This window comes from Ochotona princeps, chromosome 32 (genome assembly GCF_030435755.1).
Source record: "Ochotona princeps isolate mOchPri1 chromosome 32, mOchPri1.hap1, whole genome shotgun sequence".
Taxonomy (NCBI): Eukaryota; Metazoa; Chordata; class Mammalia; order Lagomorpha; family Ochotonidae; genus Ochotona; species Ochotona princeps.
This window is the reverse complement of record NC_080863.1, coordinates 9,790,917-9,818,380: the sequence shown is the minus strand read 5'-3', so window position 1 is coordinate 9,818,380 and position 27,464 is coordinate 9,790,917. Positions and strand designations below refer to the sequence as shown.

Sequence of the window (27,464 nt, the reverse complement as noted above, 5' to 3'; positions counted from 1 at the left end):
CCCATCACCATCACCAGCATTTCTTGAAGATGTCTAGACATGCAAGCTGTACATGTCCCATTTCTCTAGCCTTTTGTGTCTCTCAAGAGCTTCTAAATCGGGGGGGAGCAACTATAGGGCATACAGGGAAAAAACAGGCATGTGCCAGCAAAGAGTGAACGCATGGAATAGCTATGAGGAAAACAGTGCAGCAATCAGAGCTCAGTGAGATGTGGCAAGAGAAAGGTTTGTGCTTGCTGTGTCATTTAAGGTGACTTGTCTGCCCTCCATGGGGATGAGGACTGAATCAATGCGGGGGAGTGACTGACTGTGAGATATCGTTGCAGTTCAGTTCCACACGTGTGTGCCTCATGGGGCCCTTAAGAACCCTGCTCAATGCTGTCAGTGTAGAGATGAGCAGAAAGCGAGACGCTGCTGTGTGTACTCCCTAATGGGATGAGAGAGGGAAGAAATCAAGGCCTGCAGAAAATCGAGAAATGGTGACTTTTTAAAAAAAGAATTAAGCACATATATATGTATATGCAACTACATATTATATACATATATATAGGTATTTATACACAAATATATAGAAGACAGAGTTATAAAATCCCTCATCTGTTGGTTTACTCCCCAAATGGTCACAACAGCTGGAGCTGGGCTGGTTTGAGCCAGGAGTCAGGTGCTTCTTTTGGTTCTCCCATATGGTTGCAGGGTCCTACGCGTTTGAGCCATCTTCCACTGCTTTCCCAAACCATAAGCAGGGAGCGTGGTCACCAGTGGAGTAGCCAGGAGTCAAGCCGGCAGTCATGGGCAATGCCAGTGCCACAGGCCGAGGCTTACCTTGCAATGCCACCATGCCAGTCCTGGCTAACAGCGATTCTAAGTGAGACGGCAAACATACCTGCATTTGGAAAACTATCCTCAGTGTTACTTTAAGATTTTTTTTTTTTTTTTAGGAAAAGTGAGACAGTTAAAATGTTACTGCCAAAAAACAAGGCAAATGATACCAAAGTCAGAATCGTAGAAGGAAACAGCGAATCGGAGTGGACGTTGGAAATAGTTCTGACGGCTCACTGATGGACGTGGCAGAACTTGGTGGATAATGAATAGAAAGGAAAGGAGTGGGGAGGAGGAGAAGAGCCCAGGGCCAGTGGAAGATGAGGCTGGGACGCCAGAGGCAGCACAGTGACAGAGCGAGTTTGGGAGGAGGGATAAGGAGGTGAGTTTGGGACTTGCTGAATTCTTGTTGCCTAAAGCACACTTAAGTGAGGCAGCCCCCAAACAGGGCATCTGGCCTAGGCTTTTGGCATTGGAAGATTTGGGGAGTCCTGAGAGAAGACAACTTAAGCCCTGAGTAAGGATGAGTGATTATCCGGAGATAGGCTGAGTGTGGGTAGGGGAGGAGGGGCCGTGGCAGAGGTCTGAAGCAGAAACACACTCTTGGGTCAGCAGAGAGCACACCACCGGGTGCACACACACACTCCAGAAATGATAACTGCTGAGGATGTGGGGGGAGATGATCTTCACCTGCTACTCCACCACGTTGGGATGGAATCCTGTGTCGTGTTGCTTTCCTGGTTTGAAGAACAAGGTGTTCTGCAAACAGAAATGCACTCCTTAAGGTCTCTGTCCCATGGCACACTGCATTTGTAAATCTGGAATCCATTAAGAATCCGAGGCAGATGCCCCCTCAAAGATCACCATGTTGCCATGGTAACCAAAGCCGATGCCTGGTTCACTCCCTCATCTGGGAACACTGCAAGTCAGCCTTCTGCTGCATAAGCTTGTGTCTCTCTCATTGTTCTGCTTGGTGGCTCTCCAGCTCTCTTCCCATCCATGGCTCCCTTTCAATAGCCTCTCCTTCAAGATCTTATCTGCTCTCCTGGTCCTGCCTGCTGTCACTGGGGAAATGACTCCGGTGTGTGTTCTTCCGGCTCTGTCTTCATCCCACAGCATCATCCCAAGAGTTCCAACTGACCTTCTACAAGGACAGCCTCCACTTACAATCAAAACTATGCTCCTGTCCTTTCCTCTTAACACACCACTCCTCTTGAATCAGCCGTGAGTGAAAAGGCCATCATTCATGGCCTTCTAAACTGCTTAGCTAAGAACCAGCAAGAATGATTTTCTCACCCATAGGTGATGCAACCAGTCACCAAAGATGACTGCTGCTTCTCTCCTCTCTCACATCAACCCTCTCTTGCGTTGTTAGGATCATGGTATCCCAGGGTATCTCAGGAAAGAACTGAGTGCCCGGTTCATTTTAGATTGTTGATTTTGTTGTTGTTGAATTTCTGGAGTTCTGTCTAAATCCTAGATATTTATCTTCTATTTTACAAACACAAGTTTACAAATATTTTCTCTCTGTGTGGGAGACCTGGAAGAAGCTCCTGACTCCTGGCTTTGGATCAGCTCAGCTCCAGCCATTGCGGCCACTTGGGGAGTGAATCAATGGACAAAAGATCTTCATCTCTGTCTCTCCTCCTCTCTTTGTATCTGACCTTCCAATAAAAATGAATAAATCTTTTATTTAAAAGAAAAAAAGAAATTTGATAAGGAAAAATGAGCAGGTGGATGGAATAAGTTCCCATACCACCAAATAATTCCCTGTACCCTGGGACAGTTCCACAGCCTTTCTGTGTTAGGGGTCCCTCTGCAGCTGTTTGAAAGACTCTGAAACACACCCCCAGGGCAGAAATGAAGAAAGGATGCATTTTGAACTGGAGTCTTAAAAATGCACCTGCTCCCTGCCCTCATTCTACAACTAATCTGTCTCTCAAGTCATGCCCAGGTTGGCTCTCTTTTCTTAGACAGCTTCCACTGACTTCAACAAGATAGTACGCATGTTACATCTCAGACAACAGAACAAATGAAGGAAAAGAACTCGTGCTGTTTAGCATGTGACTATATATTGAGAAACCTGCTGTTTTCATCCAGCTGTATGTTTAGAACGCTGTTGGTGATTTTAAACTTCTTCCCTCTGTCACATGAGGTACCTGCTTAGCATTCTGTTGTACACATGCATTCCTTGATAAGTCCTCTGTGGGACTCTTTTTCTCTCGTTACGATTGTTTGGCACCTTCCCGCCATTTTCCACTATTTGAAAAGTCCTCAGTGAGAAATGCTTTGTGGCCGTGTCCTCCCATATACGTTTGCTTATTTCCTTAGGATTCACTTTGCAAAATGAAACCACTGGGCCAAAGAATTCTGCATTCACACAGGCCAGCGGAGGCAGTCAAGACACTCACCCAGCCTTAATAGCCACTCGCGGGTAACGATATTTTAGTCAGAGTGTCTTTTCCAATAACCAGACATTTATGAGCTCTGGCAAAGCCAAGGTATTTTATAAAACATGCCTAGAGCCAACAGGGAGCCCTGGGCCAGGCTGCTAGGCTGCCCCACGTGTCTGGCCAAATGCCTGGGACAATTCCTTCTCCCCCTGGAAGCCCCCACTGCCTGATAGGTACCACAGCAACATGGATTCATGTCAGGTTCTCCAAACTTCTCTTTTGAAACTCAACCAGAAAATAGAAGGAGCGTGGGGCAGCAATGGCATCTCTTTTTGGAACACACACAGTTTGTTCCTTGTTCTTCATTATCGCTTTACTTTTGTCTTCTTGTTGTTGTTGTTGTTTTTCTTTGGTTTGGTTTTTTATCGTTTACTTGAAAGTCAGAACTGGGGTGGGAGGGTAGAGAGAGAGAGAGTCTTCCAGCCACTGCTTCACATCCCAAACAGATGCAGTGGCCAGAGCTTGGCCAGTCTGAAGCCAAGAGCTTCTTCCAGGCATCCCATGTGGATGTAGCAGCAAGGCCTTGGCCCGTCTTCCACTGCTTTCCCAGGCCATCATCAGTGTGCTGCTTCAGAAGTAGAGCGGTTGGGACTCCAACCGGTGCCCATATGGTATTCTGGCACTGCAGACAAAAGAGTCGTTGCTGCATCACTGTGCTGGTGTCTTTCATTTGTTTTTAAACAGGATATTTCTCAGACAGAGGGCTATGGACAATCTCATAACACATTTCCTTCACAGGGTTTTTTTAAATCCACAAACAGCCTTCTTCAGGCACCAAGAATGGGCCTGCACCTGCGATGGGGCTGCTTTGAAAAAGAGCAATTAGTCAAAGGGAGGCCGAAGCTCATAACACCTGTGCCTACCATGGCAGCTTCCTGCAGAGTTCTCGGCCATACAAGCTTTATAGCTGCTCCTCTGGATACACAGGGTATGCGAAACAATACCCAAGGCAGAACACCACAGCCACCCACTAGGCAGAGATTCCCTCCACAGAACCACTATGGGAGGGTGTGCCAGAGATCAGAGACAGCCATGGGCGAAGGAGTTACATAGCCTGTGCTGTTAACATGAGAATCAAGTGCCAGATTAGAACTAGGGCAAGGGCCCAGCATGGTGCCATGTCTGCTAGATACCATTGGGACACAAGGCCCCCCCCCCCCCAGCCAGTAGACCTCATCTATGCAAGCTTGTGAGCTAATGTTCTCAGGCTGAGTTAAAGCTCTTGTCCTCTTTGTAGCTCAGGAAACTTAGAGGGAATTTTTTCCCAGTCTCATTTACAAACCCAAAATGGAAGCCAACATTTCCAGTCCCTCGCCTTCTCTCCAGGAAGTTGATTATAGTCCCCGCTGAACAGAATCAGCCATTTGAAATGCTCCCATGTCATTGGCTTACTATGCTGTCCAAACCTGGCATTCCAGTGTGTTTTGAAGGCTTGTCTCATGTGACTGTCTTGACCAAGATGACAATATCCAGCCTTCTATTTAAACAGCCATCGCTTCCTCTTCTCATCCTGCTCCGCCTCCTCCCCGCTCCATCTTCTTCCTTTTGTGATATTGACTTAAAGAACCTGTGGTGTGGGAAGCAGAGGCTACACTGAATGAATCCAAATACTGCTGAATCACATTGGTCTAAACCCATCAGGCGATTTAAACATGAGATCCCTGAGGTTCACAGTGGTTTATAGCCAGGGGTAAAAACGATTCAAGGGCAAAATTGAGTTTGAAAATGTGTTTTACAAACACAGCTGCAGCACTTAATAGCTATGTAATAGCAAAATGAGTTGAGGACACTTACTTTCAATGGAAAGAGTCGGAAAATGAGGATATGTTCCACCCGGTGAGTTTTCTCCATTGCCAAAGATTTATTGACCTTTTCTATAAGTATCATACAGCTTTCATTATCCATCTCAATGTTTTTAAAAAAAGTAGTGTTTGGAAAGAGAAATTGTGGCATATTTCATATGTCAGAGGACCATCGGATCTTAGCGTGAGCATCTCATTGCCAAGAGTACAACGTGTGGAAAATTACAGGCATAAATTCTGAAGAACATCAGTGTGCCATGAGACCCTGGGTACTTGGGACTCTCATCTTCCCCTTCTAAAATAAGAAAACAGTGAGACATCCCTATCGTGTTTTTTTTTTTTTTTAAGTATTGAGATAGTGTTGCTATGCCAGGTACATACTTAGAGGATGTCGTCGTCTGACACCCTCTGGCCAAAGAATCCTGGAAACTGATGAACTTTATCAAGTTCAAATAGATCCCCCTCCACCCATATCCACCCAAAAGGTGTAAAAGGTTAGCAGGTGCTTTACCGCAAGCCGCTGAAACTTCATGGGATTGTAGTCCTGTGTGCAGTCATTTGTCACAGCCGAGAGCAGACGACAGGAGTTAAGCGCAGAGCCTTCAGCCCTGATTTATGGTCGAAGGACAGCCTGGAAGGAAAGCAGCAGGGTGACAATGCCTGGCATGAGCCAACGTGTAAGCACCATGGGCCTTAACACTACAGGTTCCGAGCCCAGGATACCAAGCACATGTCATTGCTCACCTTTGCACTCATCTTCAGTTTGCAGTCCCTATTACCAGGGGAAGCGCTGTGTTGGTCAGACAGGTCTTTCATGAATCAGTGGGACTGTTTAAGTTTCAGGTTAGTCAGCTGGACAATGAAAGCCCTGGGACCAGCTGCTCTCCTTACCTAAAACAGTGGGAAATTGCATTAGCCTGTTTTCTGTTGCTGACACAAAATCCGAGATCTGGTGTGTTTTTATGAAAAGAGATGTGTCTTGGTTCACAGTTCTGGAGGCCAAGTTCAAGCAGCTTGATATCATAGAAGTGTGTCTTCAAATTGTTTTCTTTTTTAAAGATTTATTTATTTTACTTGAAAGTTACAAAGAGAGAGGGAGAGAAGGAAAGGCAAAGAGAAAGAGAGAGGTTCTATCTGCTGGGACTCTCCAAGTGGCTGCCAACAGCCGGAATTGAGCCAATCCAAAGCCAGGAGCTCCTTCTGGGTCTCCCACATGAGTATAGGGTTCTAAGGCCTTGGACCTTGCCCCACTGCTTTCTCAGGCCTCAAGCAGGGTGTTGGACGGGAAGTAGAGCAGCCAGAATACAAACATGGGATGATTATGCAGTAGGCTGGAGGATTAGCCTTCACATGTATTTCTTCATTTGAGAGACAGATGGTGCCTATCAACCACCTATCAGTTGATCCAGAGCTGGGCCAGCCAAAAGTAAAAACTCATGCCAGGTCTCCCATGCAGGTGCCAGAAATCCAGTGACTTGAGCCCTCACTGCTGCCTCTAAGGGTCTACAGTCGCAGGAAGCTGGAGTCGGAAGCCAGCGCCAGGCATCAAGCCCCCATACTCCAATGTGGGAAGCGGACTCTGGTGTCTTAACCACTTGGCTGAAGTCCGCCCCTCTGCCTCTGCTTATGAACCCCCAGCCTGTACGCCCCTGTACTCCATCCTGATGACCTTTATTTAATCGCAGTCATCCACAAAGAACCCACCTGTAAAGACCTCAGTTGCTGAGTACCCCACAAGGGGACTTGAACGCCAACATGACATACAAGAGCTGACAGTCCATAGCAAAAATGAAAAACAAAAACCCAGTTGCCATAAAAAGAAGCATGGAGAAGAGAAATATTCCAGAAATATAAAAAATGAACTAAAACCCTGGAGGGAGAGTGAATTTCTTTTTTTTTTTTTTCTGCACAATGAGAAATACTACCAGATAATATACTTCTATAATTACCCACAGCATCTCTAACATGCTATTGTAGGCACTCGGAAAGGATGCTTTTTGATGAGCCAGGGAAAAGGAAGAAAGTGAGAGTGATTGCAGCTGATGCCCGTGTCCATCCATTGTGCGCATGTGTAAGGAAAAGGCTTAGACACGAGGGATCTGCAAAACATTCATGGAATGTGCACTGTGAAAACACTCCTGGTTTTCTAAGTTTCTGTTCATTGTAATTAATTTGCTTGTTTGAAAGACAGAGACAAATACAGAGAGACTCTTCCATCTAGTGGTACACTGTGGCCACAACAGTCACAGCTGGACCAGCCTAGAATCAGGAGCCAGGAACTGCATCCAAGTTTGCCACACAAAGGTGGCATGAACCCAAGTACATGGTCCATCATCAGCTCTCAGAGGGATGCTGAACCAGTAATGGAGCCAAGACTTGAACCTGGGCATTCCAATACGGGATTCACGTGTCCCAAGCAATATCCCAGTGGTGTCTTCACTGCTGAGCCGAGTCCCACTCCTCAACAAATGTTGTACACTAGAATAAGCTGATTTCTTTTTAATTCCACTACTCCTAGAGCAGCTAGGAGCTTCCTCTGGGTCTCCCACATGGGTACAATACTTGGGCCATCCTCCACCGTTTTGCCAGGCCACAAGCAGAGATCTGGATTGGAAGTGAAGCAGCCATGACTAGAACCAGTGCTCATCAGAGATACTAGCGCTGCAGTTAGAAGGTTAGCTTGCTATGCCAGCCAAGCCATCCCCCATCGGCAGCCTTCTAAAGGAAACTAGGACTGCACAAAATCCAAGCTGGGGCAGTGTTCACCCGATGGGACATGGCTAGAAGCACCTGCTGTGGGATCTGTCAGTATCATGGCTTTTACACCTGCTGTACTTGTGATGTGGAGATCAGCAAGCAGTTACCTGGTTACTCAGCCAGTGGTGCAAAGTAGCCCTAAGCCTTTGTACATTGCCCAGAAATATATTTAATGTTGTCAACCAATATACAATATGTAACTTTTCAATTATTTGGTCCAAAGTATGTTTTCATTAGGGAGGAGTATTTTATTAACACATTTATGAAATTGTCTCAAGACAGAATTTAACTTATGTCTGTTGACCAAAACTAATTTAAAATTCATACTTTTTTTCCAAGACATATGGCTCTAGTTCTTTCCTACTCTGCAAGGAAGGGTGGCTGTAGCCACCCACCATATTGTTGGCCCATGGCTAACTTTATTCTTCTTAGGGTTGTCGTAAATTGTATGGTAAAGAAAATTGATTAGAAACAACATCCACAGAGCTCCCTGTGATTTGGCCAGTCTCTGCTTATCGGATCTCTGGCCAGATATTGACCTTCCAATGAAGCTGCTGGCTGATTCTGTCCCATAGTCACAATCTTTAGCTGAAGGTAGTCTAATGGGGTCACCGCAGCCCTCACTGTTGATGAGCCAAGTCATCTAAGCAGAATTTTCACTAGGTCCGACACAGGTGACACAGGTTTCTGTTCAGCCCCTTGGGCACCCAGAGAATAGGAGAACCCACTCTTAGCACCCAGGTCCTAGAGCTCCTCATTCAGGCTCTGTAGGCTCAAGGCTGCCAGGTCCAGGGCATCAGAGACCAACTGCTTCTCTTACCTTGGCAGAGATGAAATGGCACTGATCCATCTTGAATGTCAGATACAGTAACTCTCACAAAGCTTGTGTATTAGAACTTAGCAGAGAGGGCTGCTGGCAGGATGGAGCAGAAGATGAGAGGATGGGGATGAGAAGTCACATCGCCCAGTAGGTTGTTGATGACATGAGATAAAGTTGCAGGAGCACCCTGAATATTCCAAAAGAGCTTTGCTGCCTCCTAAAAGCAAAGCCCAATGAAAACAACAGGAGGCCTGTCCGCTCACTCGCCAGCAAGCCAGCTCTCCCAGGCCTGAGTAGCTAGCAAACAGGTTGCCATAGTCACCAAGCATTTTTCAATTACAGGAGAAGCCAGCTTGTTTCAGGAGTTAAGCCAGAGTATGTCAATTACAGAAGGGAAATCACTGTATTTTGTCTAACTCTAATTCCAGCCATATGTCCCTGCCCCCAAAGAAGGCACTAGCCAGGAGAGCAATTGAGTTTGCCCCCCAATGTTGCACATATTAAAACTAGTAGAAGATGGAAAATGGATTGAGAGTAGAACACTGCTATGGATCTTTTTACATGTTTTGTTTAAGTTAACCTCTTTTTTTGAAAGGCAGACAAAAAGGGACAAACCAATGGATAGAGAAAGAGAGCTTCCATCTTCTGAGTCATTCTCCAATGCCCGTGATGTTCAGGGTTGAGCCAAGGCCAAAGCTGGGAGCCAGGAACTCCATCCTGGTCCTCTGTACGTGTGGCAGGATCTAATCACTTGAGTCGGGCCTGCTGACTCCCAGGGTGTGCATTGCCAGAGGCAGAGCCAGAGCTAGACGTCCAATCCAGCCAGAAGGGAGCAGAGCAGAGCAGAGCAGCCGGGGTACAGATATCTCAAGCAGTGGTTTAACCCACAGTACCATGAGGGGCTGCCCATCAAGCTGATTGCTGCCATGGCTCCGTTTGTGATGACCAGGTTCCCCCTCCAGATACAAAGCTGCAAAGCAGCTTCCCAGAGCATTCTCTGAAAAGCAAACTGGAGAGAGTCCCAGATTCTCTGCCCATCTTCCAACGCCCTCCCCGACCGCAATCTTTTTGCCTAAATCCTGTACTTCCGTCTGCAATGTCTTGGGAACACCATGGCCGAAGTGGCTCATTTGCACATCATTGTTGTTAATAATGATTTTTCCCCATTGAACCTACTGTTTGCACCAAGGCAGCTCCTGTATGGGCTTGGCACTGCTTTTTAAATGACTGTGCCCATGCATGACGGCGAGGATTAATTTTACCACCATCAGAATAAGATTAGCGGGACACCTCAGATTCAGCCTACAGCCTGCAGACTTAAAAGGCTGAGCTGCAGGGCACCTTCTGCTGGGGGGATGCAGAAGGGTTACCAGCATCTTCCTGCCTCAGCTGGCATCCATCGATGTCAAGACCCAGCTGGAAATAAGGGAAATCTGTTGCCCTAGAATAACACACTCTGTACGCATGCACATGCGCGCACACACACACTCACACACACACAGAAATTTTTCAAGCAGTTTTTCCAGTTCATTTGTTTCCAACACCTTTATGTTCCTCTGGCATAATCACCGCAGTCTTTTTGTCAACACCAAGCGATTGTTTAAACGACTCAATCAGATCATGCCATGGGCGACGATTTCCATTTATTATGATTTATTGCCTGTTGAGTGCCCAAGTGCCAGGTACGTTCAACGGAAGTGAAGCGTGGAAGGTGTTTTGTTTTCCCCCGCCCCCTCCATGAGATAGACACAGCTTTCTCAGAGGAAGGAGAAATTACCCACGCTATTGGCAGGGATCGCCACAGAAAGGAGGCTGGATTTTCCAGATGACAAGCAGCGAGAATTGTTCAAAGTGATCGGCCCTCCGGCTGATGCCAGTGCACAGAGGAAATTGATGGAAGAGAAAGAATTCCCAGGTCTTCACAGAGCTGGGAAGGAACAGGACATGGGTCAGCTGAAATTGCGTGTTCCTCTTGAAGGCAAGGATAATGACGCAGCCCAACCCAATAGCTTTGGGCGCTGAACTTATTGTTTACGTTACTAACAACGTCTCCCCTGAGCCAGGCTAAAGCCAGGAGCTAGAAGTCCATCTGGCAATGTTGGGCTCCCAAGTTATTCTTTATGACTAATTTACAACTTAAAAATCCTATAAATGAATGTTGAGCACTAGTTAGATTTGTAAAAGTTAATAAGCCCAGTCTGCTAATAGGTCATTTAAATATGTTTTCCAGTAGCAATTGAGACAGTCAAGAGGTAGCTACTTAAGCATCCTGAATGAGATTCTGAATAGCTGAACTGTCTTAGCCATGCCGGTAACACGACCGGAGTTGTGCTTGGTTAAAATGCCCATTTTATTGGATAACCCAACAGGATCATTTTAGGATGGGGAAAAAAATGTAGATTATGGGACTGGGATTTGAAGTGAAGAGGATTTAAGCTGCCATTTGCATTGATGACATCCCACATTGAACCTCCAGTTCAAGTCCTCATTGCTCTGTTTCTGATCCAGCTGCCCACCGATGAGCCCCGGGAACAGCAGAGGAAGGCTCGTGAGCACGGGCCCCTGCCAGCCGTGTGACAGATCCTGATGGAGTCCCTGGCTCCTGGCTTTGGCCTGGGTCAAATCAGCAATAGGAAGATCTCATTCTTGTTCTCTCTGTGTGCCTCTCGCTCTCTCACTCGTCGCTCTGCCTTTCAAAGAAATAAATAATGCTTTGCTAAGACCACAGATTCTGATACTGCGTATCTGGTGCTGCTGGGGCCTGAGGGTCTCCATGTCTAGTGCGATCCCAGGTGATGCATTCAGGAAGACAATCTCAGAAATCAATGCAGATTCTTTCCTACAAGTTGTATAGTGTGTCATATTCCTAAGTATTCCACACTCAGCAATGCCATGCTACAATAAGATTGAGTTTAAACAAGAGCTTTCTGATTTCAAATAAGGTCTCAAGTGGATATAGATTCATATCCTGATAAATGTGTGTATATTTTTCAAGTATTCTAGATCTTTCCACATGACTAAATTATTACAGTTGGCCATGGTTTTACTGACAAGAAGGGGAAATGAACCATCCCTGATGTATTCATTTGTTCTCCATTTACTTAAGGTTTATTGAACACTTAATGTGTATGCAACACTGAATTAGGGGTAGCACTTACAACCATGAGGAAAACAAAGCATAGACCCTTGTTTAAAAAAAAGATTGATCTATTTTTATCTCAAGGGCAGATTTTACCAGAAGAGAACAAGAGAGATGGTCTGGGCCCGGTGCCGTGGCCTAGCGGCTAAAGTCCTTGCAGTGAATGCCCCAGGATCCCATATGGGCGCCGGTTCTAATCCTGGCAGCTCCACTTCCCATCCAACTCCCTGCTTGTGGCCTGGGAAAGCATTAGAGGATGGCCAAAAGATTTGGGACCCTGTGCCTGCGTGGGAGATCCAGAAGAGGTTCCAGGTTCCCGGCTTCGGATCGGCGCAGCACCGGCCGTTGCGATTACTTAGGGAGTGAATCATCGGATGGAAGATCTTCCTCTCTGTCTCTCCTCTCTGTATATCTGACTTGGTAATAAAAATAAAAATAAATCTTTAAAAAGAGAGGGAGAGAGAGAGAGAGAGAGAGATGGTCTTCCGTCTGCTGGTTCACTCCCCAAATGGCCGTAACAGCCAGAACTAAACTGATCCCAAACTGGGAGCCAGGAGCTTTTTCTGGTTCTCCCACAAGGGTTCAAAGTCACATGAACTTGGGCCATCCTCTACTGTTTTCCCGCCACAAGCTTGGAGCTGGTTGGGACGTGGAGCAGCCTCTGTGGGTGTTGGCGCCACATGATGGAGGATTAGCTTACTGCACTGCCCTACCGCCCCACCACCACCATAGACCGTTTTGATTGAATTTATGTTTCAGTGAAAGGAGACACAAAGAGTTAGCACACAAATAAATTGTGGTCCATTCTGTGAAAGACTCAAGAAGGGGCTATTGTAGGAAATAGCCACTTTGGGCCAGGCCTCTCTGAAGAGTGATCCTGAAGATAAAGGACTTCCTCATGAAGGGTCTACTCGAGCGAAGAGAAGGCAGACTGTCAGGCTGCAGTTGTGCACACAGCTGCGAACCACTTCCTACTTGTTCAGCCAGTGCAATGAACAGCAGGTACAAAACCGCAACCCAGCCACTCTTCCTCTGCCCCCATTGGCCGGTCCCTAAGCCAGGGACTTCACTGCCTCTGTGTTCAGGAGCTGCTAACACAGTAGGGTTTTTCTACCTGTACCCAGACAAAACACATCTAATCCAAGGTCCTGATAAAATGTCATCCACAAAGACAAGCAAATAAACAACACCTGCTGTTTCTTTCAGGTTCATTTTAACCTCTGAGGGGAAAAAAAAAGCAGGAGACTCTACTGAAAACCCCTTTTCTTTTGCACATACAAAATTAAGCCTCCTTGAAATCAGGTACTGCATATGAGCCCTAAATGGTATGAAAACCGATACCCACCAGTCTGCTTCTAAGAGTACCTGAAGCTTTGCAGATATATGAATCCATAGACAGACGTCGTAAGAACCCAGACAGCACTTTCTCTTTAAGTCAAATTCACTCTCTGCCTCTGCTCCTCCTCTTTCTTTCACCCCCTTCCCAGCTTCAACCAGTCTGAATAATATAGTCTTAGGCCCTCCTTTCTCCCAACCCCGCCTACACACACACACACACACACACCCCTTGGAACCTGTGATGCAATGAAGATTCATCAGAACTATTACGTTCCAGGTTGTCACCATTTGCCCTTTGTCATCGAAGTAGGGAAGGTACAAGGGGCTTCACAACCTCACGGGTAGGAGTAGTTTTTTTTAATAGGGAGAGTTGCAACTGGAGTCCCCCAGGGACCCTAAGTTCAGAGAGCAGCCAGTGGCCTCAGTTGGGGCTACTGTGTGACTCCACCAGGCCCTGCGCAGGACTGTCCCGTTGGCGGATAAACCAGACTCTCTAATCGTTCATTTTTCTCTGTGGTTGTTGCTCTGCTCAGAGCATTTTCTGCAAAAGAGATGGGAAAGAAGCGGCAAACACGCACCTGTCCTTTGGCTCTACAGACTGAAGAGGGTGAAAGGGGATACACCCTGAGTAAGGCTCAGCTGCCTCCTCTGTAAGATAAAGACAATAACAATACCAATGTCAGCAGCCAACTGTGACACTTAAGGAACAGAGGCCTTTCTGCTGGTCCACTGGCTGAGCCACCAGCTACAATGCCAGCATCCCTTTATGAGCATCCTGCAAGCCCTGGTTCCTCCACTTCCGACCCTGCTTCCTGTGAATGTGTCTGGGAAAGCAACAGAAAGTGACCCCAGTGCTGGGGCCCCGCCACTCTCATGGAAGACTCAGATGGAATTCTGGGCTCCAGGTTTTGATCTGGCCCAACTCTGGTGGTTATAGTCGTCTGGGGAGTGAGCCAACAGGTCTTTCTGTCCTTCCGTCTGTCATTCTGCATTTCAAATAATTAAGCATCAATCTTTCAAGAAAAGGTTTTAATAAAGAATGGCAGAGCATGCTCATGGAATTTGACGTAAGATGTTAAGAGCTGGAGATGTTAGGTGAAGTTTTTATTTTTTGCAAGTTTAATGGCTGATTATATACCAAGATTAAGGGAAAGAGAGGTATTAGAGGAATTTTCAAAATGCCCACCCTGGGTAGGAAAAGCCCAGCCTGCTTTTCCTCCAGGATGGATTCCTTGCGTCACCACCCGTCATAACACAACCTGTAATCCTGAGGCCAACTTGGACCCACTTCAGTACCTTTCACTCACTCTACCCATCCGATCCTGTGTTTCAGTCATGGCCATCTACCCTGGGTAGCCTTCCCTACAATGCCCGGAGCATAGAACTTGAACAAATGAAATTGTGAAGGAATGGATCGCTATGAGGGAAGTCGGATTTGCATGACCCTTCTGGCATACAGTGGAAAGCTGAGTTGAGTTGTAGATAAGTGAAAGTTTGGGATTTCTCCTATTTTCAAGACAGACACAGCTGGACTCACTTTGAAGTATAACAGATAGAATAGCTTGGCAGAATGAAAGGCTAGCTTTTGGAGAAACAGGATATGATGTGGCTGTGGGTCAAAAAACAATAATTAACCCCATCTTTAAGCTTCCTTGACTGTCTGTGAGGTTAGCGCCTCATGAACTATAATGCCCTTTCTCTATCATTTCTTTTTTTTTTTACGACTTGTCATGTTTAAGTCATTTGCTCTCTGTCTTCCTCCTGTAATAAGCTCCATAAGGGTCAGGATGTCATTTCCTCCTACCTAATCCATCCACCCCCTGACGTCTTCCCCAGCACAGCCGATGCCCAGTGAGACTTACACACAAAAATGAATGGCACTTCCACACCCCAAGCACCAACACCAATAAGATAAAAAGCAACCTCGTTTGTTGATGAGAGAATCTCAGCCAACATGATGCTCTGCTTGAATCAATGCACATTTAGTAAGATTTAATTCAAGTATAACTTATTTGTCAATATCAGTGAATTGACTCACCTGCTAAGGTGGAGGAATTTCCAAAAGCTTGTTGGCTCCTTCCTCTCTCGCTCTCTCACTCACTCATTCTCACTCTGTATGTGTGTGTCACCTTGCCTGTCAAATAAATTAGTCTTTTTTTAAAAAGAAATAATATAAAATGAGTTCCCTGATGGCACTAAATGCCTCTTATGCATCTATACCTCTTCAGTGCTTTGTACAACCCGTGTAAAAGCTGGATGTCCAGTCTCAATACACATAGAGGAGTGGGGAAAAAAAGGTTTTGGCTTACTCGTAGGATTGTGGCTGCACACCAGTTGTGGGTTCTGAGCCTAGGGATGAATGATCCTGGAGCCCAAATTTTGCCCATGAGTGGCTTACCAGAGAAATGAGGACATCATGAGGAAGATCCTACTGGGTACCCCAGAACGCACACGGTATCCTCAGGGCAACTTGCATCGACTTCTTCCACCTCTGGCACACTGTGACCAGTTCCCAGCATCACTCCATGAGTTAGAGGGCCCTTGTAATGCACGGCTCTCATCCCTTGGTTGAGCTCTCTGCCACTTTAGACAGGGCTGTATCTCTATGATGAAGAATACAATTCGAGGAGAGCTGGGAGATGAAAGGTGCCTTCCGAAGATTAAAGTAAAACCTCTTTAATTCAGATTCTTCTTCTGGCTGCAGGAGCTCTGAATTCATTATCAGTGTCATTGGGCTGAAGCTTCTCCGTGGTCCAGTGGTGACGGACACGAGGGAGGTTGCTAAGCAAATGAGTGGTGCCAACATTACTTGCCGAAGGTGTGACCAATTTAAAAAGATTTCTTCGCCCGGGCGTAAAAACATTTTATCAGCTCTATTAATTTGTTCCCAGCTCTTTAAAATGGAAGTGTAATTTACGCACAGTAAAATTCACCTCTTTTAATGTATCATCCCAGGAGCTTAAAAAAAAAAAAAGACACGTACAGTCATATCACCACTACTGTCTGGATACAGATGGTTCCTTAGTCTCCTATAGTTTTCTCATTCTCCATTGCAGTTCAAGCCTCCTCCCCATCCAGATGCCAACGCCACAAATCTATTCTCTGTCCCTTTCATTTTGCATTTTTGAGGATGTTGTGTCAGTGGATAGATACAGTGTGTAACCTTTGACCTTTCCTCCCTGAGCACGGTGCACCGAAGACCCGTGTCATTGGATGTATACTTGGTCACTTATTCCCTGTTTAGCTGACAATGCCATTGATCTACAGTGTGTTTACCAAATGGGCACTAGAGTAGTTTACAATTTGGGGTGATTGTGAATACAAATCATTGCAAAAAATAATCATCTCCAGGTTCTTGAGTTTTGTGTTCCACTCAGGTAGCTATCCCAGAGCAGAACTGCGGGGTTTGATGATAAGCCAACGTTGGCTTTCAGAAACTGCCGAAGAGTTTTATGGAGTGATTGTTTCACCTGGGAGGCTGGTGTGTTGGACCTGTTACTGCTTAACTTTAACTGTCTTAATGGATATTCAAAGCTGGCCTTTTAAAATTGAATTCTATTTATTTAGTACCTGTGATCCTGCTCATTTCTCTTGTTCTGATTTAACTTCTCAGAAGATTTATTTACTTGAAATGCATAGAGAGAGGAGAGAGAGAGAGAGAGAGAGAGAGAGAGAGAGAGAGAGAGAGAGGGAGAAAGGTATTCCGTCCACTGGTTCACTCCCCAAATGGCCACAACAGCCAGGACTGGACTAAACCAAAGCCGGGAGCCAGGAAGCATCTCTAGTCTCCTACACTGGCTCCACTTAAGTGGCAGGAGTCCAAGTACTTGGGCCGTTTTCTGATCCTTTCCCAGATGTATGAGCAGGGAGTTGGATCAAAAGGGAAGCAGCCACAACTGGGACGGGCACTCATAAGATGCTGGCGTTGTAGGTGGCTTACCCCATGGTACCACAATGCTAGCCCAGAACCCTGTTGCTATTCAATTTTAACCAAAGCCAGGAATCCAAAACTCTATCCGGACTCCCCACATGGGTGGCAGGTTCCCAATCACTTGTGCCATTATTACCTGCTGCCTCACAGGGCACACATTAGAAGTTCTCAAAGGCACTGCTTCTTCATGAAGTGATTATCGAATGATTCTGTTAGAGCTCTAAGTGTCCCAAGAAAATGGCAAAAAAAAAAAAAAAAAAAAATGTTGGTAAGCAAGAGACTTTAGATCTACCAGGCTTAACCAGAGTACTTCTGTTTCACCTGTTGTATATATTGGGCTTGAAAAATGCAAGCTATTGTCTAAAGGCAGTCAGGTGGATATTTTAATTTAATTAATTAATTAATTGTCATTATATTTGGACTACAGAAGACCTTCAAGCTCCACTCAAACACTGAAAACATGTTTGAACTAAATGAACCAGCGCATGTCTCATCAGTCCTTTAATGCAGAGTACACTCATTCAAGCTGCTCCCTGGCCATCTCCACTCCCCCAGACCAGTCTGAAGTATCAGGAGTTTACCTAGTAGGAAAACAGAGCCAAGTTTCCTAACTCGTATTCTGTGACGCACCTCTAATAGAGCATGCCAAGATATTGATGAGGCATTCAGCAGTGGCTTAAAATATTCCATTGCATTGGGTAAATGCGATCCTTTTCTCTGTGTCAACTGATGTGGAAAAGATCAGAACACAATAGAATCGAGTTGCGGTCTGTTTGAGCTTGGGTTCTGGAGTTGGGTAGTCAGTCATCCTGTTCTCACTTATCAGCTGAGTGGTCCTTGCAAAAGGCCTCCTGCGTAGAAGCCTCCGTTTCCCAGTCTGTGAAGTTGGGATAATAGCGCCACATACTTATTAAAAATTCTGATGAGAATGAAAAGATAATGCATGCCACGCGCCCAGCACGGCTCCAGTAAATAGTAGCTTCGTCGTTAACAGCTCCACCTAGCCCTCAGATTCTTGGCTAAAACTCACCACAAATTCATTGCTGTGCCTTATTATGCTTTCAAAATGAGTGTAGTGATACAGTTTCAACAAGCAAATAGGGTCACCATCTTTTAAAAGTCACTCATGTTTAGAAATCCTAGCTTGCATCTCTCTGGTAATAAGGGTGAAACGAGTCCATGACTGAAGGTCATTAATGATGGCTCAAACTGGAAACAGCGCTTCCAAAGGAGCAAAATAAAATAGTGAATTCTTTACCAAAAAACTTAATGTGCATTTTTCCTTATTTGTATTTTGTTGCAAAAGGCTGAACAGATCCAAATGACTCATTTTGATTTGGACACAATCCTTGAAAGGTTTTTCTTTTCAAAACCAAATGACTTCCTACTACTGCCCTTTGATTTGCTCTAATATGTATTGATATTTCCTGTAACATTCTAAGAAAGGGGATTTTAATACAACTACTCAGTATTCTCTATCCCAACCAGCCATAGGTTGCCACAAGAAAGATTTTCATAAAAAACAAAAAACAACTCTGTTAATGCCTTTTTTCATTGTATCAATTTTCCTAAATCTTTTTTTTTTCATTTTTAATTGCCAAATCATTATAGCATTTATAGAGTACAGTGTTTCAATTCATGCATCCATTGTATGACGATCAAACCAGGGTGAGTGGTGCATTCATCACTTCAAAAATGTATCACTTCTTGGTGAGGAAGATACTCCAGCTTTTTCAAAATGTACAATCTCTCATTGCTCATTAGCATCATCCCACATCTGCTCCCCCTATGTAAGTGTCGCATTGTCTCGTTGACCAACCTCTCCCCACTCTCGCCTCCACCTCCCTTCCCCAGCCTCTGGCGACCACCATTCTTATTTCTTCTATGACATCTGCTTTTTGAGATTCCAGTTAGGAGTCAACCCACACAATTGTGTTCTCTCTGCTTCACTTGTCTCGCCTAACTCGATTCCTCCAGAATCATCTGTTATTTTTTTAAACCACTAAATAATATTCCACATTAGAGAATACCACATTTTCTTATCCATGCACCTTCCATATCTTGACTGTTAGCAATAGTGCTGTGTCTCTTCCCTGTCCTGAGTTCATTTGAATTTATATCCAACACAAGGATTACTGGATCATTGGGTAGCTCTATTTTTAACCCATGAAAAGATTTATGACAAGGAATTTAGCCAATTCAGGTGAAATGCATGTATTTATTTAAAAAGACGATTTGAGAAAAATATTTTGGATAGTCCCAAATGCATTTAAGAAATGAAGTTTCTAAATAGTTTCACTGATGAATTCTAATAAACACTTAAAGGAGAGATAATAGCATAATACATTCTTCCGGAAAAGAGAAAGATTGAATGCTTCCAACTTCTTTTAAGAGACCAACAGGACCCTGATTTGAAAACCTAATGGGTACAAGAAAAAGAATCACAGATTACAGCTCTAATTGAAGTAAGTAAAAAAAAAAAATCCTTGGGGCCAGCATGATGATGTAATCCTTTACCTACAGTGCCAGGATCCCATATGGGCACAAGTTCTAATCCCAGATGCTCCACTTCCCATCCAGCTCCCTGCTGATGGCCTGGGAAGGCAGCAGAGAATGGCCCAAAGCCTTGGGTCCCTACATCTTCATGACCGTGAATCCTGGCTATGTATCAGTTGAGCTCTAGCCATTGCTGCCAGCTGGGGAGTGCACCAGTGGATGGAAGATCTCTATCTTCTCTCTGTAAATCTGCTTTTCAAAGTAAGCAAATAAAAAAAATTAGTCCAAAGAAAAATAAGTATGAATTATTAGATTTTTCTTCACTTCCTCATTTATCTATCTGTTGTGTATATATTTTCGCATGTTTTCATGGTGATCACCATCTTCATGTCACTTGTAATGCAGGGTTTCCTAAAGCATTTCTTTTGCCCTAATAAATCCCTTCTGTTTTTTTGTTTCTAATGCAAAGTTCTTATTTCTCCTTCATTTCTGAGGAATAGTTTTGCTGAATATAGTATTCTTGGCCGGTAATTTTTTTCTAGGACTGTAAGTATTTCATTGCATTTTCTCTTGGCCATGAGAGTTCTTCCAAAAAAATCTTCCCTTCACCTGGTGGGAATTCCCTTAGAAGTGAATTGTTGCTTTCCAGATTCTCTTTGTCTTACACTTTGGAAAGTTTATTTATAGTTTGTCTCAGAATCTTTTTGATCAAATATATTTGGGATCTATTGGTCTTCCTGGACTTTGGTGTCTATATTTTTCCCAGTGTTTGGAAACTTTTAAACAAGTATTTCACTGAGTAGGTTTTTTCTGCCTTTTCCTTTCTCCTCTCCTTCTGGAATATCCATAAAGTGAATCTTCATTTGCTTACTGTATTGTGTAAGTCTCATGTCTCATCATGCTTTTGAGAGGTTCCCCCACCCCCTTTTCTTTTTATTGGATGAAAGGGTTGTTTCCAAGAGGCTGATTTCAAGCCCAGAAACTTTTGCTTCTGCCTGATGGTCAGTCCTGCCGTTAGGAATCCCAATTATTTTCTAATTTTATTTATTGAATTCCTTAGTGAGATTACAGATTGGTTCTTCCTCATTGTGTCTACCACTACTGAATTTCTCATTCAACTCACAAATTCCATCGAATGCTCTGCCTGTAAGTCACTTGTATCTCATTAAGTTCCCTTAATCTTTCATGTTCCTTGTCAGGCAACTCATCAATTCCCACTTCTGGTTGGTCTATTGCTACAGAGTTGCTTTGTTCCTTTACAGGCATCTTGTCACCTTGTTGTCCACACTACTTGTGTTCGTGTATGGGTTTTGTGCATCTGGTGGGCCAGTTGCTTTTACCAGTTATAAAGGGTGTCACTGGTGATGACGTGAGTTCTGGTTGGCTCTGCTGTGTTGACTTTGGTCCCAGGTAGGTGCTTCAGTGGTATTGGCTTAGTTTCTTCAGCTCTAATTAGTGTTGACATTGTCCGTGGACCAGTGTTGACATTGTCTTAGTGGACCAGGTTTTGTGAATTGTGGGATTACACTTTGTTTAATGGAGCCTGGAGCAACTCTGGAGGCAGTGCTCTTGGCAACCGATGTGGTACACTACTCTTTTTCTGCTTGTCATCTGGGGGTGGGACCATCCCTGTGGACCTAATTAAATGTGGTACAATGTGCCTGGTAGTAAGTGTGCTGCCTCTCAGTGGTCATAGGCCTCAGAAAGCCCAGTCAGTGGCAGTGCATCCAGATGGGGCTCTAGTCAGTGGACAAGGGGTACACAACTGACCTGCTCAGAAGGGTCAGCCCATCCGCTTCCCTAGGCAGAAGAAGGGTGGGGCAGAGGTGGTGGAGATAAAGATCTTCTCGGGCTCACAGGTGGCCACGCTCCTAAAAAGAGGGTATTTAGTCACGTCCCAGGGCCACGGATACATGGATAGGCCCATCGTATTGCTTACTTAGGAACCTCATCAGTCCCAGCTCCTCAAAAAAAGTGGCTTGGTCACTTTCTGGTTTGTTAGACCACTTGTCTGCTCCCTGGATCTCTCTGCAGGCCGAGTTGCCCAGGCTTTGTCACAATATTCCTCCCAGGATTGTAGGTTAGGCCAACATGGCATGGGACTAGGAAACTGCTGGCAAGATCATTCTCATATATCAATACCAAATCCTGCACACAGCCTCCGTTAGAAATAGCCATGGATCTGCTGCTGTTGATATCTTGGATAGGAGAACCTCTTAACATTGTCCCCAGAAGAAAAAAAGGGTGCCCCTTTCCCAGTCAGAATAGCAGACAGCAAAAGCACTGAACAATGGTGTTTCCACTGTTTGCAGTTCATGATCTACTTACACTTTCACCTCTCTTGGACCATTTCCAAACAGCAATGACATTCATTTTCTCAAACGTATGCCTCTCACAGCATCCCCCAAGGTTTCTGCCTGATGTCCACCCAATGGCTTTTTTTCCCGCCATGATTATACTAAGTCACCCGCACTGGTTACCACCTTCCAGGGACCACCCTGCATCTTGATCCATGGTGGTGTAAGAGGGGTATAAGTTAACGTAATCCACCTGTAGTTGAAGAGAAAACAAGGTAGTCTTGCGAGGAAGGAAGAAAGGAAGGTAGAATTAAGCCATGCTTATAGGCATCCATCTTTTAAATCATTTTACTTTATGATCTCAGTTACTGAAGGTCTGATTAATATTCTTAATCAGCACAGGCTTAGCACATTTTAACTTTTAGCTTCTCCCGCTGTTAAGTGTCTAATGATCTATAAACAAACTCTGGAGAAATCTTTTTGTCATAACAGGAATCCCATCATATTTGCAACTGATTCACCTTGGCGTTTATTGCATGGGCAGGGGTAGGAGAGCAGGGCATTTCTCTGTGTCTCAGGGGGTGTTTATATGTGTGGTTGAAAGCCGGTCACTTTTCTCATAAGAGCATTTCAGTGCAAGAATAGACGTGGGGAGTGAGGTATTTGGAAATCAAGTGGTGGCTTCCAGTTTCTGTGTGTCAGCAATGGTCACTGAACATGGTGCTTTGAGCCCTCTCTTTATTTAAGATTTCATTGTTGGAAAAGCAGAGTGTCAGAGGGAGAGCTGGAGGCAATGAGATCTTCCATCCATTGGTTTCCTCCCTACATGGCTGCTGGGACCAGGAACTCCATCCATGCCTCTCATGTAGGTGCAGAGACCCAAGCAGTTGGGCCCATCCCCAGCTGCCTTCCCAGGCATGGCAAAGTGGTAGATCAGAAACAGAACAGCCAAGACCGGAACTACCACTGTGATATGGGAAGCTGGTGTGCTGGTGTTGTAGCTAAGCGACGCAATACTTAGGAGTGAAGACTTTAAAGTCCTTAATTGCCAGGACTCAAGAGCTCTCAAGCTCAAACTACACAATGGCAGGCTTTATAAAGGCAAAATCCACAAAGCAGGAGAGGCTCAGGGGCCTGAGCTAATGCAGAATACCTTAGGGATGAAAATTCACTGATCACTAACTTTGCAAGCCTTGGTTGCTGTAGCCTTTATTGTTGAACCAAGTGAAACTCATTTTTCTCCTAATCATGTTTGAGCACCCAGCCAGAGGTTCGGGCATGCTTGCCAAGCAGAATCCATTGTTCTTGACCTGGTTACAATCTCACAGGTGTGGGAGTAGCTCACTTAAGATAGAGCCTGACTCAACATGGAGTCCCTCCGGTAATCCTGTTGTTTCAATGGTGTTGCGTATGATACGGTGGCCTAACCCACCACTCCAAAATGTCAGGCCCCTGCTTCAGTCCACTTGGCAAGGTGACATCTTGGGACATAGGCTTAAAAAAAAAAAGTAAATAATAGGAAAGAAACTCAAAATGTTACTCCTGGCTGGCCCATTTTGTCATCTTGGTCAAATTATTTAACCTCTCTCTGCTTCAATTCTGCCTTCAGGAAATGATGTGAATAATATCAACCTTCTCCTCATGTCTCAGAAGTAATTGGAGGGCAGCTAATTGACTCCACCATATGGGATGTAATGGTGGGGAAAAGAGCTATTAAAATGTGGGACATCATTACCATGCTCCATGTCCGAGATTACCATTGCACAAGCCAGCCTCCAGTTGGACCTTTTGCAAACCACTTCTAACACTCTAGGCAGAATCGTCCCTATCTTGACGGAGTTGCTGCTGCCTATCCTATACTGAATTTGATCTTAAGCTCTCACCCAGTCACAGGCTAGGACATACTCTCCTTCTCACTGAAGATGCCTCAAAGTCATCCGTGCCATAACCAAGGACACCTGAGGCACAGCCAAACCCACACTTAGGGAGTGCTTGGGTCTGCTCCCCAGCCCTGGCTCCTCATTCCAGCTTCCTGCTCATGAGGACTCTGAAAAGGCAGCAAGAGGAAGCCTCTAGCGACTGGGTCCTTGCTGTCTGCAATCTGTCCCTTCATTTCTGTTCATCAGCCTCTCGTATAAGTAGTGGTGAAAAACCAAACAAGGTCTTCCTTACCCGCAGGTGTGGTACTGGAGTGGAGGCTTGCACAGAACATAGTGTGTAAGCAGGCGGCCTCCGGGTCACAGAGGATGGACGTGAAGGAAAAGCCCCTAGGGCTTGGTGCACATCATCAATAACCCGTATGAGAGACAGGACCGCCTTTCTAACACATTCACTGTGACAACGGTGATGGACATCTGTCTATGGCAGGCAAGAACACTGAAAGAATTTCAAAATAGAGAAGAAACGTTGTTTTATGATCGATTTGATAAAAGAGACAAGAATTCATGTGGAGAAAATGAAATCAATCCACTGTCTTTTTTTCTCTTGTAAGTCGGTATGCAAGGTCCCGTAACAGATCCTTCAACTTGAAAACAAAGCCGACCCTGGCCATGCACGGCCTGCGTGTGCACCGGGTGGCAGCTAGTGTCTCGCAGGCTGTAACTCAAATCAAATGCATGGAGGCTGATGTGTGAGGCTGAATCCCAGCTAACAAAAGGAGCTCACCTTCCTTGTTCCTCACTCATGGCTCTATACCAAGTCGCGGGACTGAGGGAACGGTGTTCTAGAACAGTCTTAGAAAAATCTGGGGGTTGCCCAAGGCCAGGAAATCTATGTTTCTCAAGGGCTTGTGGCATGGGAGCTCTCAGCAACTTAAGGGTCATCCTATCACTCGTAGTAGTAACTAACTCATCTCAGATTTCTATCCCAGCTGTGCGCCTTCTGTTGCCTCCCGAACAGTGATTGCTTTAAAAAAAAAAATCCATCGCTCATTGTTACCATGCTGTATTCTGTGTGATTTGATGTCAAGTGTCTTAGACATTCTTTTGAAGGAAGTAGAACAGAGTTTTAAAAACCCCACAAACGTTGAGACTAGACCTCCCAGAAAGAAATCATTTCTCTTTCAATCCTGAGGCCTCCCCTAATGCTAACACGACCAAAAAGAGCGAATGATGACATTCTGAAAAAGACCTGATGGGTTTCAGACGTGTTCATCCAAATCCCCCCAGCGCATCTTGGCAAGGAGCTAAGACTTAAGCTTTGAGTGACACCTGCTGGCAGAGAAAGGCACTCCCCCAGCCAAACTATTTCAAAAGGACCCTCTCCTAGCTTGCCTCACAATCACTTGGGTGCTTGGAGAAAGAAAAAGAAGGAAAAGGAGAGACAGACATATTGCAGGGTCCTGTGTGCTGCTGGCATCTCCCAGCCCTTTGGTCGGGGAGTCTGCATTTTTCCCAACCACCCCAGGTAGATGCCCACAGGTACTGGAGTTTGAGAACTGTTGGTTCGAGTGCTGTCAATTCAGCCAATTCAGACCTGCTGGCACCCACAGCAGTTAGCCTGACAAGGCCAAGGCCAAGGGGATGAAGGCCGGTTTGGCACTGGCTTCCCCGGCCTACCACTGGGACGCCGGGGTGGGGAGCTGCCTTCTGGTAGCGGGGCGCCGGGGTAGGGAGGTAGGGTGGCCTGCACGGTGCTCGGGGCGGAGGGGAGGTCAGGGATGCATGGGAGCCGCTCGGCCGGAGGTCCTAACGCCTGTGCTTGATGTCCACAGACGACCCCAGCCCCTGGAGTGCTCCCGCTGCCACCGCCCCAGGTCTGCCGCAAGTAGGGGTCTCCCTAGAAGACATCCTCTCTCCATTCTCTCCATCGCATCCAGCCCCACCCTGCGACCCTTTCCTCCAGAGAGGCCCAGACCCCCCTTGGGATATCAAAAGGGAACACGACGTTAGGAAACCAAAGGAGCTTTCCGCTGGCGGCCAGAAGAAGCAGCGCCTCGGGGAGCAGAGGGAGCGCTCGGCGAGCCCGCAGAGGGCGGCGCGGCCCAGGCTCGAAGAGGAGAAGGAGGAGGAGGCGGAGGCCGGTGGCGCTCAGGGGCGGCCCGAGGCCGGCAGGCCCGCCTCGGAGGCCAGGCCGCTCGGGGCCGCGGCGGACGCCCCACGGACGGGCGGCCAGGAGGGTGCCCGTGCCATGGCCGCCCCGGAGTGCGGTCGGCGGGAAGGGCCCCGAGCTGAGGCCGAGGCCGAGGCCGAGGCCAGGGCGGGCGGGCGGGCGGCGGCAATGGCGCGGCCCAGCCCATGGCCGCCAGGGGCCGCCCCGGCGCGCAAGGCCTCGGTAGCACCGGGACCCTGGAGGGTGCCGGCTGCCGACAAGCTGCCGGGCGTCCTGAGGAGATGAGCGGCACGGCCGGCCTTCCTCGGGTCCACCTCCCGGCGTCTTAATTTATTGTCACTGTCACACGCAGAGATCCGCGGGGCCTCTTCGTAGGCCCCATGCCCCAGCGCCCAGGAGCCCCCTCACCTGCGCACCCACCCAGCCACCCAGCCACGTGTCCGCCTGAGCGGCCGCAGACTAAAACTGACCCTAAAGCCTTCACCCCGGGTCCAACGGTGGAGGCTTTGGCAGCTACGGAAGAACCAAAATCACGCTCAAGAACGTCGCAGAGAAAAAGGCAAGTGCAGTGTTAGCTTTAAAAGCTCAACAGAGAAAGGAAAAAAAAAAACATAAAAATTCCCCCCACTGCATGAAGGCTTGGGATGTCATTCCAAACTGTAGATCAAGAAACTGGACACACCGTTAAGAGCAATCACAAACTGGAATATCGCCTTAAAACAACAACAACAAAACTGCACGGAGCAAGCGCAAACTGAGACGAGATGATATCTTTTCATGGATCTGAAGCGTTGTAAATAAAACATTCTTGACGTATCTAGACAGGGGTCCAAGGGTTTCTTTGAGACATCCGAAACTGTTCGCCCATAACGTGTTTCCTCGGCCCTGCCCTTGACTTTGCCACTGGCGTTAGCCGCAGGAGGAGGTAGCCACCTGTTGGCGTCATGGGTGTGATGCCTTTTTTTTTTTTTTTTACTGCTGTTTCTGTGACCGGATCATATTTCTGTACATTTTCAGTGGTAGGAAAACAAAATTTTTTAAAGAAACACACACACACACACACACAAAATTGTATCTTAGGAATCAATGCGCCAACATTCAGTATTTTTGCAGGAGAGCAGCCCCTCGTTCATCCTGCGTATCCCTGAAACATACGAATTTTATCATGGAAGGGCCACGATTTAGTTCAGTGAGATTGGCCACGCTGAAGCTCCTTTAGGAAAAGGAGGTGTTCCCATGCCAGGCTAACCGAGAGCTAAGAGAAAGAGAAAGAGAGAGCCGAGCCCAGCTTCTGATTTGGCGATGTCGTATTTCACTGATTTTTATGGTCTTATTTTTATTAAAAAACAAAAAACAAAACAAAAAAAAAACCTTCTTTCCATTCCTTCCTTTGCACTTTAGCAGATCAGAGGCAAGTTATTTTCCTATGTTTTTCGGATTATAATGAATCATTGATGTTAAAGAGGTCACGATTATAGCCAATTTATTTTCATTAAAGAACGTTGAATCCTTTAGCATTCCTCCCCGCTTCTCCTTCCTCAGTTCTGCTTTGGGTTCCATTT

General features: G+C 46.0%; 1 protein-coding gene across 1 annotated transcript in view; it reads left to right on the top strand.

Moving 5' to 3' along the window:
* MAGI2 (membrane associated guanylate kinase, WW and PDZ domain containing 2) overlaps positions 1–26,320 on the top strand; it is a 902,006-nt gene extending 875,686 nt beyond the window's left edge. Inside the window, exon 21 of the mRNA XM_058657499.1 lies at positions 25,565–26,320. Within this exon, the coding sequence (XP_058513482.1) occupies positions 25,565–26,187 (623 nt within the window). The 3' untranslated portion in view covers positions 26,188–26,320. The remainder of the gene's footprint in view (positions 1–25,564) is intronic.
* The last annotated feature ends 1,144 nt before the right edge of the window (positions 26,321–27,464 follow it).